At 40.5% G+C, this 16,058-nt stretch overlaps 1 protein-coding gene across 2 annotated transcripts; it reads right to left on the bottom strand.

Annotated features, from left to right (window-relative positions):
- Positions 1-1,508: 1,508 nt before the first annotated feature.
- Positions 1,509-15,481, bottom strand: LOC117459855 (cationic amino acid transporter 2-like). 2 transcript variants are annotated; one of them, XM_034101005.1, is made up of 12 exons: positions 15,330-15,481; positions 11,584-11,954; positions 10,448-10,603; positions 10,205-10,370; positions 8,204-8,340; positions 7,762-7,984; positions 7,041-7,177; positions 6,603-6,705; positions 6,100-6,224; positions 5,856-6,022; positions 2,114-2,222; positions 1,509-1,980 (listed from the first exon to the last, which is right to left on the bottom strand). In XM_034101005.1, the coding sequence occupies exons 1-12, from the start codon at positions 15,338-15,340 to the stop codon at positions 1,871-1,873; spliced, it is 1,815 nt and encodes a 604-aa protein (XP_033956896.1). In that variant the 5' UTR covers positions 15,341-15,481; the 3' UTR covers positions 1,509-1,870. The 2 variants fall into 2 exon arrangements, with proteins under 2 accessions (XP_033956896.1, XP_033956897.1); XM_034101006.1 differs by lacking the exon at positions 15,330-15,481 and having other exon boundaries at positions 11,843-11,946.
- Between the last annotated feature and the right edge of the window lie 577 nt (positions 15,482-16,058).

Below are 16,058 nucleotides of genomic sequence, written 5' to 3'. Positions count from 1 at the left end.
CGACACGCAGCTCTGCATGATCGCATGCAGCGGTGAGCGGAACAAAAGTAACACACACTTCAGGTTAGAATATCACACGTAGCTATTTTAATTACCTCTCAAACTACCTAAACGAGTTATATATATGTTTAGTTTTACTGTCGGGTCACTCATTACTGGATCCGCGAGCTGCATGATACTGGCATAATAGATTGCCCGATCGGGCAACCAGCAGGTGAGGCTTCATTGCCCGAGCTAAATACTAGATGGCCCCGGGCCATCGGGCAGTCCTTAATGTCGAGCCCTGTGGTTATTTTCTCAGACGTGGACTTACTTATCCTGGCCCTGAAACCAGTCATCTGGTTGAGTGTGGGTTGGGTCAGGGTGTGGTTCCTTGCACTCGGAGTCGGGCTAACGTCCACGCTAGCTGCTACATGCTTTGCATTTAGGTGATACTTTAGGCTTGATGTGCTGCGGTGATATGCACATTCTTTTTTGCATAATTTGCACACAACCGTGCTCTTGTCGACGCTTCCATCCGTCCGTTTTTTAAAACAGAATGTCCCATCCACGGGGCCGACCAAAGCGGTCTCATCAGCTTGTTCGTTCATGTTTGACTATTGTTCACCGTGGTTTATTGTTGTTTGAAGTCCCATGCTGAAGTCATGAACGTTAGTTGGTGCTCCAGTATAATCGGTACGCCTGAAACTCATCCAGTGAGAAACGTTCCGCTGTGCAAAAATAAGTGCGATTAAAGTGCGATTAAAATGCGTTAATTTTTTTAATGCGTTAATTTTTGTGTAATTAATTCATCTTAATTAACGCGTTAAAGTCCCGGCCCTAGTGACAATGTTAACTTGAAACTGCCATTGACAACCACATGAGGCCGGGCACGTTCCTGCAGGAGGATAGTGGTTCAGACCTGACGCCGGATCAGGGGGCCCTGGGTTCATAGAATGGCTCTGAGGATCTCCTCCCCTTACCTAACAGCAGTGTACCATTAGCTAGCACGTGGTTGTTTGTGTGACCTTCCAAATATATGTTTTCCAGACCATCACTGACCTACAAACAGGTCATGCCAAATAATTGTGCAGGTATCATAATGTTCTCCACAGCGTCTACACACTCAGGGGAGATTGCCAACACCCATCATTGCCTTTTTTTTTGGAGTCGTCTTGCTGTTGCCTCTTCTGTCCACCTGCTTTTTCATTTGCATTAAAACAGAATGTACTTGAATCACAATCAGTTATTCTTCCTAACTGGAATGGTTGAGAAGTTTAATTGACTGGGTGTTTTACAGTGATAGTGTTCCATTCATTTTTTGGAGCAGTGTATTTTCACCTGTGTATCTCACTTCTCACATGGGTGTGTGATGCGACTACATCATGGCAGGTGTATTGGAAGTGCAGTGTGGAGTTTGAAGAAGTTTGTATGAGTGGTCCTTAAAGCAGCAGGTTTTATACTAGCACTGAATATAAACTTGTGAAAAAAAGACACTTCTATTCTCATCCTCTTAAATTACAATGTATTTATTTTTCTGCACATTTATTAACATTAATTCTTAAAGATGGAAATGACCTTAATACAGATCAACATTTCATTTTTATAAACAGCAATATCCAAGAGTACATAGTCTTGAAAGACTGATGAGCCATAATATGACTGTATATGACACATAAAAACAGGTTATAATAACATTAACATACTTTTAACAAAGCAATTGAACACATAAAACCGATGCATCAAAAGAAGGTCAATCCAATCCTGGCTGAAACCTGATTAAAATCCGTAAAATGATTTCAAGGTTATTCCTTGATGAGTTTAACTATACTCTGTAGAACTTTTTACATGTCAGTCGAGAGTGACACATTACACAATTCAATACAGGACATCAAGCAGCGACATTGTTTACATGAACAATATTGAGTCGGGTGCGAGCCTGATTAAGCCTTTGTTTTTGGACACTATGGCGAACCCCGTAACCAAAATAGATGATGAGTCCTGAGGAAAGAGTTGTGAAGGCCTTTTAATGTTTATTCAATGACAGTGGTGCTTAAGATTTTTCGACCATCGACAAATGATTCATAGAATAAAAACATTAAACATCGAGCTTATGAAACTAGGAAGTGCTTACCTATTACCATCCAGACTGCATAGCTGATCCACGTTTCCCCTCCCAACTGAACCATCAAGTAGGTATTGATGAGGACACTTAAAACTGGAACAACAGGTAGACCGGGAACCTATAAAAAGAGAACAACTTGTGACTTATGATGTTCAAGCAATAGTTTGAAATGATGCTTTGACATGAGTTAGCTTTATGCAGCAGAGATTGCAGCAGGTTAGCTTAGCATAGCACAAAGACAAGGGCTGTGATCGAATAGTCTTGTTTGCTTAGGGAGGTTCCTAACTGAGCGAAATTTTGTATTTAAAGCGTATTAACAAATTCATAAAATAGTTTCATACAATCATCCTATTTGTGATTCATGTCCATTATTACGAGTGGACAGGAAAGTGAGTGGAAGTTGTCTGGAAGTTGTTTTTGAACTATTCGTTTGTTGGGGTTAAATTGTTGAATTTGCTCAGGAAGGTTGCTAACAGAGTGAAATGACCTGGAAGTACCCACGTGGCACTCATAAGAGCTGTTCTCTGGATGGAAATAGGTAAGGACTTGTTAGTTTTCTTTATTACATAGCTTAGAATCAGTGGCGAACCGTGTCTATCACAACTGGACCTTCTGTAGACACACACACACACACACACACCCACCGCCGCCTCCCCCCGGCGCTATAATGTCCGTCTTTTCATTGAATTGTCGTCTTGAAAAGGGTACTTATAACAATTCCGCAACAACTTCATCTTCACCTGTTGCACTTGCCATTTCAACATTAAAAACAATAAAACGGCATGAATTGCTTCGTCGCATTCATCTCCTCTGTCTCGAGCCAGTTAACTAGCGGGCTTTCTAGAATACCCTGGAACCGAGGCAAACTGAAAGAACACACCCATTGCATACAAATCAATATATGATTGGTTAATCAAACTGTCTGTCCAAACATACGCTCTCATTCAGTGCAACGGCCAGGGCATTCTATCAAGGATATAGAATACCTTGGTTGAAGGATGTTCTACCCAGAGACCCAGAACAAGATCTGATTGGTTGCTTTCTTTCTTTTCTAACACAAAACCACTGAAATGTGTAGTGCATGGTCCGAGAAGGACAAACAAATCAACGTAACACTGTAATATTACAGAACAACACAGATACGATTCTCATTTATTCATTTTATATATATAATTAAATCGATTTTTTTTTTTTTTTTTTTTATCTGAGTGCTCCAGGGTATTCTCTGAATACCTTGAAGGCCCTGACGGTTCGCCACTGCTTAGAATACTCTTGACCATCCTTAATGGAAACAACATTCCGCTGTTCGCATTTACAACTTATTGACCACGATTGTAAATCACACAACAAGAATGCACAGGGCAAAGTATCTGGATGCGCTTTAGAAAACTTATGTATGGAAAATTGTAGTTTTCCCATTGCAGACACACATCAAAAACCATCTGGCATCACATCATAAATACTGTATGTCCAGTGCAAGAGCAGTAAGACTCCTTAGCACTGCAGTTGTCTTTTCCAAAGTCCTTTTGAATTTTCCTTCACATCTTTCCTGAACCTGTGACCTTTCTTAGGTTCATATTAAAGTGGTTAGGTAAAGACATAGGACCCAATTTTTCTGACAATTCAAGCGCAGCCCAGCAACAAGGGAGGAAACAACTCCGCCCAAATGTAACAATCTGCCTTCCCGCACCTCCAATGTACATTAATTAACATCAATTGAACTTTCTTCAAAGGTCCCGTCATATGCTTTTCCGGTATTACCCGTCCCCTTGTGTGTTATGAAGGTTTTTCTGCATGTAAACGGTCTGCAGAGTCACAAACCCTCAAAGTACACCCTGTAGCGAGTAAAACTCTAACACAGAAAATACGTGTCTGTGCTGCCCCAGAACGCCTCGTTTTTTTTCACAGCCTGAGCTAGTGCGTGTGTGAGCTCAGGCTGAGCTCTGCGGTGTCTCGCTGTCTCGCAGACCCCACGCAGCAACCAGGAAACAACACCAGTAATCCACTTCACACTGTCCGCTCCTCAAGCATCAAAGGGCGGAGCAGCGAGCCCCGCAACATCCCGCCAACACGGCACCCAGACCCCACGCAGCATTCTCATCTGTTTGTCATTACTGGTGTCATTTTCTGGTTCCTAACAAACGCTGTTGTAACACATAATCACTGATGTTCCGCTGTAACGGTGGTTGACTAAGCAGAACAGAGTGGGCGAGCTGACCAATCAGTGGGCTCACAGGGAGGGGGGGGGTGCCGTTTAGGACAGTGAGTGAATACACATACTATACAGAGATGCTGTATGAGAAACCAATGTGATTTTGGAAAATTGAACAATGTAAATCTATTCTAGTAGACCTCACAATGGAATTATGATCAGTAGAAATGGCCATGACCTGGGACCTTTCTTTAAAAAAACTAAACAGACATTGTATGTGACAAAACTCTAAATATCTCTGTCTCAAACGTTTTTTTTAAGGGAAGTTCTTGCAGACAATTGTAGTTTTTCTATCACTGGTCATTTAGTTTGGGTTTAAATTGGGTGGTCTTTTGATTGTTTGTATAAAGTATTTTCCATAAACCTTGTGTGCCCTGCAACAGACCTTCAGTAAGGCCCACCATCTGACTCACATGACCAGTGGCGTTTCTATATGTACAAAAGTGGTGGGGCACAACAAACGTAGATGTCTATATATAAGCTTCTGCAGAGAGGTTCATGGCTGGTGAGGCACTGGCACTGACTCTTCAGGTTTACAAATATTATATTTCGACCTAAATCAAAATATAATATTATTTTCAAAAGCTTTTTTTGTCTGATGCTTCAATTAATTTTAAACAGACAGTTCAACAAAAGGATACCCAAAACATGTTACCTTTACATGAAGTCTTACCTTGACATGAAGATGAAGTCCATGCTATCCCTCTGGACAAAAATCTCTATTACTTTTTTGTAAAAGTCCTCCTTATCTTCTTGTAGTTTCAAAAGTCTATCATAAATCTAATCTAATCAATAGATTTATGATTCGAAAATTATAAAAGTAGGGTAGACATGTGGATATTATCCGGCTGAACAAAACGTGCATTTATCTAACAGGTTTGTTTCCACAGATCTTATTTTGAGCTATTTTCTAAAATCCTATGGAGAAATCTCGTTGCTTTTAGGTCGAGGGAAGCCATGCGCAGTTTACTTCCGGGTTTTAGGACGCGTCACTGCAGCTCTCTCTCTCCTCTTCACACACCACACTTTTATCGGCACACGTACTTACAGCCAATCAGCTCTGAATTATGTGAGATGACGTATGGTGGGGATGGCAGGACTTTGCCCCTATGGTCATTATGTTTTTGCCACACACATTAAATAGGACAATACTCTGAGCATGCGCAGTGTAGTTTTTACAGTCACCATTGACTTAAACAGAGAGAGGGAGGGGCAGGATCGGGTTTTGTCCCACATGGCTCGAAACAGCTCAATAGGCACACACTGTAGACACTAATTAGAATAACACAGACTAAAACAGCAATGTACAGACGAATCAGATGATTAAACATGATCTTAAAATATATTTTATAATTTATTTTTTGCATTTTTTTGTAATCATTATTTGTAATACTTTCTGCTGACACTAGGTGGGGCTGTGCCCCACCTGCCCCTAATGACCAGTCGCCACTGCACATGACATCTTCATTGAAACTGTAAAAGGGGTAACTCTTCAAGATGCATGAAATCTAGCCCACCACCATCACCCGGGCACTTTACCATGAAAGAGGCTTTAGAAATGCTCTGTGGCTGTCTCCAGATGATTGCCACAGCAAGGACCAGCATCAGCGAGAGGAAAGACACGATCAGCACGCTCCACAGCTCTCTGTTGCGGAGCGAAAACGCACCCTCGGACAGCAGCAAGCTTAAAACCACCACCAGGAACACTAGAGGGGAATATGAGCAGTCAGAAAATACTTGGAATTTTGTACAGCGTCCACATTTCAAATGGGGGATTACTTACAAATAATGATGGTGATTACGTTGACATTTTTAGAGGTGCGGGGGGTGGGTCGAGTAGGAGGAATAAACAGCCCCATGACAGTAAACGGTTCCCGTCTACGGCTGAAACCAGGGTCCTCCTTGTACCTGGGAGAAAGAAACATTCATTCTTGTCTGAAAAAGTTTTGAATATCAAAATATTGGCTTTTCACTGAACACACTACATCCACATTCAATCAATCAATGTTTATTTATATAGCCCAATATCACAAATGTTACATTTGTCTCAGTGGTCTTCACAGTGTGTACAGAATATCAGTATGACAATACGACACCCTCTGTCCTTAGACCCTCACATCGTACAAGGAAACACTTCCGGAGAAAACCCAGTTTAAAGGGAAAAATGGGAGAAACCTCAGGGAGAGCAACAGAGGAGGGATCCCTCTCCCAGGACGGACAGACGTGCAATAGATGCCGTGTGTAAATTGAAAAGATAATACATTCAGTCTTTCGAAGCGTACATACCTTAATATCAGAATACACACTGCAACAAGAGTGTAGGCAAAGATGGTCCCAATTGAACTCAAGTCGACCAGTGCCTTTAGGTCAAATAACAGGACCATGAACGCTGCAAAGAGGACCAACAATGATTGAGTCTTAGGAATAGATGACATCAGGTCATATTAAGGGGACCTACTGTATCATGCAAAATGCACTTTTCTATGTCTTTTATACATAAATATGTGTGCCCGGTGTGTCAGGGAAGTTTTTATATCTGAGACCCATAATATATGCTTAAAAATAGCATAATAGGAGACCTTTAAGCACGTTCCAGAATATGTTCAATATCAATGTTGTTTAATGGTGACGTTTGTAAAAGTTATATCTTTCTCCAGTATCAATAACAAATCTAATGTGTGCCCCTTTTGCATGTTGTTGTAAGTATAATTGTAACTTCATTACCAGCCGCTGCTCCTGAAGTCAGCGTGGCAAAGACGGGACTCTGCCTGGAGCTCATGTAGTGAAGAGGCTTGAAGAGCAGGCCGTCTCTCGCCATGGCAAAGAGCACCCGTGGCATCGGAAACATCACTCCCAAAAGACTGGAAAAACCAAACCAAAACTTCAGTGGGATTAATTACAAAAATATAAATAGTTGACTCAATTTAATTAGATTGATTAATTCATGCACATGGGTATATACAAATGGATCCCTACAAATAATTAAAGTGGTACTAATTTGCCTCTCAGCAATACAAGACAATAGATTTTTGCTTTTGTTCAGTCTCCCACCTTTAGGTTTCAGTTTGTACCCTCTAACGAAAAAAAGTGTTGGACAGCCCTGCTCTAACTGGACCGATGTTGCACGCCTTCACACAGCAGATCCACTGCTTACAATGTACCGCAACTTTGTAAAATAAGCATGGATCCTCCTTGCTTATGTGCACATACACTAATTATTTTCACATACAAGAAGTTAGTTTTCATTTAAATAATGGCCAAGTCAATTTAGGTTGTTTCGTTTTAAAGTAAAGAAAACTAAAAGTCAACTGGAGACACTTAAATAGCAACTGAGCCTTTTACAACATGACACAAGAAAAATGCACATTACGTTTTCCTACTTAAAACTGAACGTTTGACTTCACCCTCTCCTGAACACCTCATGTGTAAGACTCCAGATCTGTACCTTGTTGAGAGAGCACAGAGGGATCCCACAGCCACAACGTACTTTGCAGGCTCCCAGTGGATATATTCAAAGGCCACAGGAATAGGGCTGAGGTTGTCGAGCAGATAGTAGGGCATCATGAGAGTCAGAGCGGCCGACACGCCAAAGTAGGCCACGAAGCAGATGAGCAGGGACGCCACGATCGCAATAGGTATGGCTTTCTGCGGGTTCTTCACCTCCTCCCCTGAAAAATCATGTAGATGAGCCGAGTTCTTGCAACATATCCTGCGTAATACCACTACAGACATAAAATATTGATATGTTTGACATTATGTGGCATGAACATCCTGTGTAAATGGTAAAGTCTTTATTTTTTTTACAAGGTGCTTATTCATGCAAGACATAATTCTCTCGTTATTCAACCCATAAGTAGCTTTACTCATACTTATCTTCTCGACATTACCTGTTGTTGCAATGCAGTCAAATCCAACAAAAGCATAGAAACAGGTTGCTGCTCCTGCAAGTGTGCCATCAAAGCCAAAAGGGAAGAAACCACCAACCCCATAGTCAACCGTTTCATTTTGTGATGGGTCAAGATTCCTGAACAAAGGAAAGAAACAGCTTTAATCTATTGCTTTCAGTTAGGAGGGTAAATTGTCCTCAGGCCGGAGCTAAAGCAAAATGTAAGGATTGAGGGCAATGGGTCACTCATCAAAATATTTGTTCTTAAACAAAATGAAGTCACACAGGTATTCTGGATCTTATTACTTTGGTTTTGACACTGCCGATGAATCTTCGTACCTCTCAAGCAAAGCATTTAAAAATGACATTTGAAAAATGCAATGGCAACTATTCTATCCAGAATCAGATCTGGTTACTCTAGATAATTAATAGAAGCCACCACACTTTGCAGTTTTCAAAAAAAGGCATTTCAATTCCTACAATTCTTAGAAGCATTCCAGTATTCTGAAATTAACCGGAAGATGTCACTTTGATCTCAGTTTGATAATTTGGTTCAACAGTTTCTCTCCATCATATGGATGATGTTAACACAGTCAAAGTCTGACCATCTTCACTACTTGTTGCTATCGTTGTGGAATAAGTAGTTTAACGGCATATCTTACCAGCATCTTTTTACTATGATCTTACTTATGATAGTCCTGCATGACAACTCGTGCATCCTATGTATTGATAACACCTGATAGTCGGTATAAAAAAAAAAGAACAAACAAAATAAATGTGCCACTGAAGCAGTCAGTGTGTCTGGGGCTAACATTTGAAAACCTATGACCTGACGAAATGAAAGACACGCGATACATTTTTCGCAACATCTAGACAAAAAAGCCTCTGCAAACATCTGTATGGATACAGTAGATACTGGATTTTGACATTTAAAACTTAAAGATCCACATTCACCTGGTAATTTATAATGGAAGAGAAAGTCCCGATCCAAAAAAAGGACCTGTCTCTAGACCCTGGAAATCCAGACTAGAAGGTAACAATGTTGGTCCCAAATGTAATACAGTACAGTACATATGACTTATTACTGTATTTTTTTAAGTAATAAGTGAAATTACAATATTACTGTCTCTGAAATGTAATGAGTTACATTACTTTTTATATTACTTTTAAGTTAATTTACCAAAATAACCACAAAAGAATGGCTAGGTATTTTAAAATGCAGTTTAGTGCAGCTCATTATACATCCAGTGAAGGGCAATGTGGTATAGCATAACAACTGTGTAGGCCCTTAAGGCTACTAACAACTTTTATTACACGGCTTAGTTGAATACTCGAGTCTGATTGTAAATTCTTAACATGTGACACGTTGTTAATACAGTACAGACCACTGTCAAGGACTATAACGAAGGTTGCTAAGGAGGATCAAGAAAGAGAAAGGAAAAGAGGTTAAAAGACAGAGCGCTGGACATCAGACAAATCACCAGAAGAAGGCAGAGAGGAAGTAAACACTAACAGGACACGGAATGGGCTCTGTAGTGTGTTTAGTATATGGCCGTGTGATAAGCGGGATAATGTGCAGCGAGGCGGTCATTATGGGGACAAGAACACCCGACAGGCTGATCAGGGAACACAACGCGAAGCGGAGGAATCTTGATGAGCCTGAAGAGTAAACACCAGGCTTACTAATCTACCCGCAATATTTTTTCTCTGGTGTCGGATGTCTCGCGATGTTGGTAAATTCTTAAAAAACAAAACACCATTTAATTTCGGGTTGAAATGTGTTGTAACTGCGTTACTGAGCATTGTAACGGGTAGTATATTACCCACATTTCATTAGTAATGCGTTACATTACTTCGTTACAGCAAAAAGTAATACATTACTGTAACTCCGTTACTTTTGTAACGCGTTACACCCAACACTGACTTTAAGTGAGCTGATCCTTGAAGGAAAAACAGACTGATGAAAATTTGAACGCCAAATGTGTAAAAGGACAAATCGTACTCCTTGAGTCGGGTTGCGTTCAGGATAGTCTTCTCACTAATGCGCCAGTTGTTGATGTCTCCAGTTACAAAGCCAGAGATGATGATAAAAATCAGCACAGTTATGTTAACTGCAGTAAAAACAATGTTGACGACGGCCGACTCCTTCACACCATAAGCAAGAATACCTGAAAAATAAAGGAAAAGCTATAAAATGTGACTGAATTCTGCGTTGTTTATCTTTACGTAACATTACAGATATTACCAGCAAGCAGCATAATCAGCGCAGCAGCAAAGAAGTCTGGGTATGTAGCCAAGCCCGGTAAGTCCATTGGTGTATGTTCTTCCAGAGTTTCAGCAATAACGTTGTGTATCAGGTCATCAAAGGTCCCAGTCCAGGCTTTGGCTACACTAGATGTTCCTGAGAAGAACCAAAAACAATAAAAGGCATCGGTTTGTCAGTGATTTACGATCAGGTAAATTATGGTAAATCATTCTTCAGGACTGCAATTTGTAATGTCGTATTTGTGTGGGATCAATGGGAAACATTCCCAACAACTTGAACGCCTTCTTCAAGAAGTTTGCAGTATTAAAATATTCAAACATTACATCCATTCACTTGAACATATCCATTACATTTTAGTAAACTTGTTCATTAACTGTCATCAAGGTCTTATAAGAGCTTTTAGAAAGTTTCGATTATAACCTGGATGTTGACATGGAAGTTGGAAACTCATATGATAACTCTGATATGGCATGAACGCGGCAAAAATGGCAATGATGATATATGATCCATTTGCCGACCTTTGATCGTGAATATGGACACCTGTGGAAGTACATTTGTTCCAATCGATTGAATTCAAATGCCGAATAATTATGCACAGAAAGGATGTATCTGACATTTTTGCCTCAGAATTTCATTGTTCAAAAGTTCCAAAAGAAAATATTCCGTTCGGTCACGTATTCAGAATAAAAACTTCACATTTAAATAATATCAGTGTATACATTTAAAGTTTAAATTCCATTGGCCAAATTCAGTTGCAAAAATACCATGTATACAATTCTGACTTAACATTCGGGAACCCAAGAAAATGCTATCGATTCTAGATCAATTCAAACCAACATCTAGCCAAATAAAGCTACGCTCATACGCTTGGTTGGTCAAGGCAGGCCGTTGGGGGAATGCAGTCAGCTTCAAACATGGAATCCCGGTTGAACGTTGGTGCTTCTGTAAGTGTATATAGTACTCTTATATGCCAGTGTGGGTAAAGAGCTTTAGTTATAGACAATAACTGACCGAGGGCATTTTAGCCAAAGTATGATGCTACAAGATAAACAGGCAACTGCATTTTGTATGTTTATCTTGGAGATCACATGCACCGTATTGTGTGTTTAATTTACCAATCACGTATGACAGCAGCAGGTTCCAACCCGTCACAAATGCCCACACCTCTCCAACGGTCACGTAGCAATAGAGGTAAGCCGAGCCAGTCTTGGGGACCCGTGCTCCGAACTCAGCGTAACATAACCCCGCAAAGACCGAAGCCACGGCTGCCACCAGGAAGGAGATGATGATGCTGGGGCCGGACACATTCCTGGCCACCTCTCCAGACAGCACGTACACACCGGCCCCCAGCGTGCTCCCAACACCCAGACCCACCAGGTCCCATGTGGTCAGGCATCGGCAGAAGTTGGACTCCTCGCCTTCTGGCTCCAGAGGCTTCTTACGGGTCAGGCTCCGAAGGAACCGTAACACTTTGGGACCGGTAATTCTGGAACGAAAAGACCAAACCAAAGGTAAGGGTACGTTTATTATCACATTTCAACAAGAAGGAAATTATCTTAAAGATTTAATTAAATTGCAAACAGAAAAAAAATATATATTACCAGAAAATATAACATTGTTTGTCTTAAATTCAGAATATGAGCTATTCTTTACCAAACAGTTAAAATACGTCTGTATAAACATCTTTAGGGTGGTGGCGGCTTAGTCTGTAGGGACTTGGCTTGGGAACTGGAAGGACACCAGTTCAAGTCCCGGAAAGACCAAGTGCTACCGAGGTGTCCCTAAGCAAGGCACCATTCCCTACACTGCTCCCAGGCGCCGTACAAAATGGCAGCCCACTGCTCCCAACACTAGGATGGGTCAAATGCAGAATGTAAAATGTTTGCTTGTTTGTAGCCTTTATTTAACCAGGTGAAGCCCCTTGAGATCAAAAGATCTCTTTTTCAAGGTGACCTGCAGGACATTAGTTACACATGTGACATACAAACAACAGAACAACAATAAGGATGACATACAACATAATGTACAGGGTACAGTTTACAAAACTCTATTTACAGTGACAGGTACCATGAGTATCAAACAGCATGTCACCCAGCCGAGTTTTAAAGTGATGCAGGGGAACCAAAGTGCTCAGTTTCAAACAGGTTTGCAGACTGTTCCAATTTAGTGGAGCTGCATATCTAAAAGCTTTCTTCCCTAAGACAGTCCTAGCACTTGGCACATTTAATAAAACAACATCATGAGATCTCAGACAATACGTACTTTCAATTCGTTGAGAGATCAGAGAGCAGATATAAAAAGGTAGTTTACCCAACATGGCTTTATAAATGAACATGTACCAGTGACTGAGCCTCCGTACAGTTAGTGAAGGCAGACCTGCCTTGGCAGACAGGGTACAGTGATGAGTAAGTGCTTTACAGTTAGTAACAAATCTCAGAGCACTGTGATACGCAGCATCTAACTTTTCCAGGCAATGGGCTAGTGCATTCATATAGACCAGATCACCAGAGTCCAGCACAGGTAAAAAGGTCACAGAGCCTTTTCCTGGCTTCAAGCGAGAAACAGGACTTGTTTCTGTAGAAGAAACCTAGCCTAACCCTCAGCTTTTTAAGCAGATTAGTGACCTGAAGTTTAAAAGAGAGACAATCATCAAGCCAGATACCAAGGTATTTGTAACAGGTAACAACTTCAAGTTTTGTTCCTTGCGTAGTTACAATATCAAAAACAGGCTCTGGTGTCTTTTTAGCTTTAGAAAAGAGCATTACCTTGGTTTTATCCACATTTAAAAGAAGCTTTAATTCAGAGAGCTGAGTCTGAATAGTGTTAAAAACAGCCTGTAATTTAACAACAGCCTCCTTAATGGTGGGACCTGCACAGTACATCACAGTATCATCCGCATAACAATGTAAAGTAGCTTCATCCACATTATCACCTACGCTGTTGATATATATGGAGAATAAAAGTGGTCCTAAAACAGAACCTTGTGGTACACCATTAGAAATGTTTAACCACTCAGAAGACAGTCCATCAAAGTGAACACATTGGGACCTTTCAGAGAGGTAGTTCACAAACCACCCCACTGCAAGGCTGGATAGGCCAATACTGAGTAGCCTCTGCTTTAAGATGCGATGATCAACGGTGTCAAGCACTTTGGAAAGGTCAATAAACAGAGCTGCACAACTCTGCTTATTATCTAAAATACTAGTAATGTCATTTACCACTTTCATTGTGGCAGTGATGGTGCTGTGTTTATTTCTGAATCCTGACTGATGTTTATACAGGATGTCATTTGTACATAAAAACTCCTTTACCTGTTCACTCACAAGTCGTTTGAGCACCTTAGCCAGAACTGACCATTTAGAGATTGGCCTATAGTTATTTAAAATAGTTGCCTCCCCTCCTTTCAGTAACGGCAAGACATAAGCAGACTTCCATACTTTTGGAATTGTATTTGTGCTGAGGGAGAGGTTAAAAAGAGAAGTAAGAGGTGGAGCAATAAAATCTGCAGCTATCTTTAAAAAGAAAGGTTCGTTGTCCGGGCCAGCCGGTTTCCTAGGATCTAGCTTAGATAAGGCTTCATGAACAACATTGACAGTAAAAGGAGTAAAACTGAAAGGGTTTTCCAGACCACGTTGTTCAGAGTCACGGATTGGGGTGTTCACAGAAGCAGAGTTAGAAACAGAATCAAACATAGAACCGCAGGACACAAAATGCTCATTAAAGCAATTTAGCATAGTAGCCCTGTCCGATATAGTGCCAGATGCTGTGGTAAGGCACGGAGGTAGCTCATTACGGATCTCACGGCGCCCGGGGAGCAGTGTAGGGAACGGTGCCTTGCTCAGGGACACCTCAGTAGCACTTGGTCTTGCTGGGACTTAAACTGGTGACCTTCCAGTTGCCAAGCCAAGTCCCTATAGACTTCGCCACCACCGCCAAAAATGACTGTATTGTTTATTATTGGCAGCTGCAATTGACTGACTGCTTTTGAGTAAGGGGCAGGTAAACATAATTCTGTCTTCTCCCTGCTCTTTTCCATCATGGGCTATACAAACTGCTCCAAGCTTATTTAAAATAAAAAGTTTGCTGGAAAGTGGAACAAAATAAAAAAACAACAAAAGAAAACTTTAAAAGCAATTATAAAAAAGGACATTTAAAAATACAAAATTTGTTTTAATTCAAGACAAAGAAAATATTTAAACAAGCTCAACGATAAAGATACTCAAATAATTAAGTGTATAAAATTGATAGTTAATACCCTATACCTAGCTAAAACACTATAGGCTATTTGAAAGAACAACTCATAAACTAGACAAGTAATGCACAGTTTAAGTTGACATAAAGATCCAGAAAGCCTGTAGACATTGTTAACCACGTTGTTAACATGGTAACATTGTTACCATGTTGGGTAAACTACCTTTTTATATCTGCTATCTGATCTCTCGACGGATTTAAAGTACGTATTACCTGAGATCTCATGATGTTGTTTTATTAAATGTACCAAGTGCTAGGACTGTCTTATGGAAGAAAGCTTTTAGATATGCAGCTCCACTAAATTGGAACAGTCTGCAAACCTGTTTGAAACTGAGCACTTTGGTTCCCCTGCATCACTTTAAAACTCGGCTGGGTGACATGCTGTTTGATACTCATGGTACCTGTCACTGTAAATAGAGTTTTGTAAACTGTACCCTGTACATTATGTTGTATGTCATCCTTATTGTTGTTCTGTTGTTTTTATGTTACATGTGTAACTAATGTCCTGCAGGTCACCCTTGAAAAAGAGATCTTTTGATCTCAAGGGGCTTCACCTGGTTAAATAAAGGCTACAAACAAACTGACGCAGAGTGATGTGATGAAACCTTACCTGCCAGCCATTTCCAAGCCGGTGTGTTCAGACTGCAGTGGACATTGGGAGAAACAGCGTGTGTACCCTGCTCCTACTGTATGATCAGAGCCACTACTACCTGAAGCCTGGCACAGGGACACACCTGAAATCAATCAGGCAATCAGTGAGGAGGCCCCCTGCAGGGCTGGGAGAGTGACTCAAAAAATGCTTTCCCCGCTTTGTCTGTGACTTTATTTTATCAAGGTTACTTTAGTTTTGTAGGGGAGATTTCGGTCCTTTGGTCCCTTTGTGTTTTTAGTTGTCTTCGACCAGTGCTCCGACTCACATAGTTTGATCTCAATGTTATAAATAAATAAAAGTATTTTGTAAAGTCTCTCGGGTTTTGCATTTCACTTATATGTTACAAAGGTTATATTTTGACTTGTGGTATATCAATAATTTTATTTTACACATTGTACATTATTCACTATTGTTATGTGTATTTTCCGCACACACAACATGTAATTCAAATCCTGGGGGAAATGTCCTTACTTTTTTCTTTTCCTGCCGTTTCTTCCTTTCAATTGCCTCCAGATGAAGGTTTAAGAACTTTACTTAACTCTAACTGCATTGATGAAGGTATGAATATCGAGACACCCTTTACTTCTTAGAGCATATGTGAGGGAATACAAATAAAACAAGAGTCCAAACCTCCTTATACTGTTCGAGAATATAAAAAAGGCAGCAACATATTTCAACTTATAACTA

This window comes from Pseudochaenichthys georgianus, chromosome 15 (assembly GCF_902827115.2).
Source record: "Pseudochaenichthys georgianus chromosome 15, fPseGeo1.2, whole genome shotgun sequence".
NCBI lineage: Eukaryota > Metazoa > Chordata > Actinopteri > Perciformes > Channichthyidae > Pseudochaenichthys > Pseudochaenichthys georgianus.
This window is presented reverse-complemented; position numbering and strand designations above follow the sequence as displayed.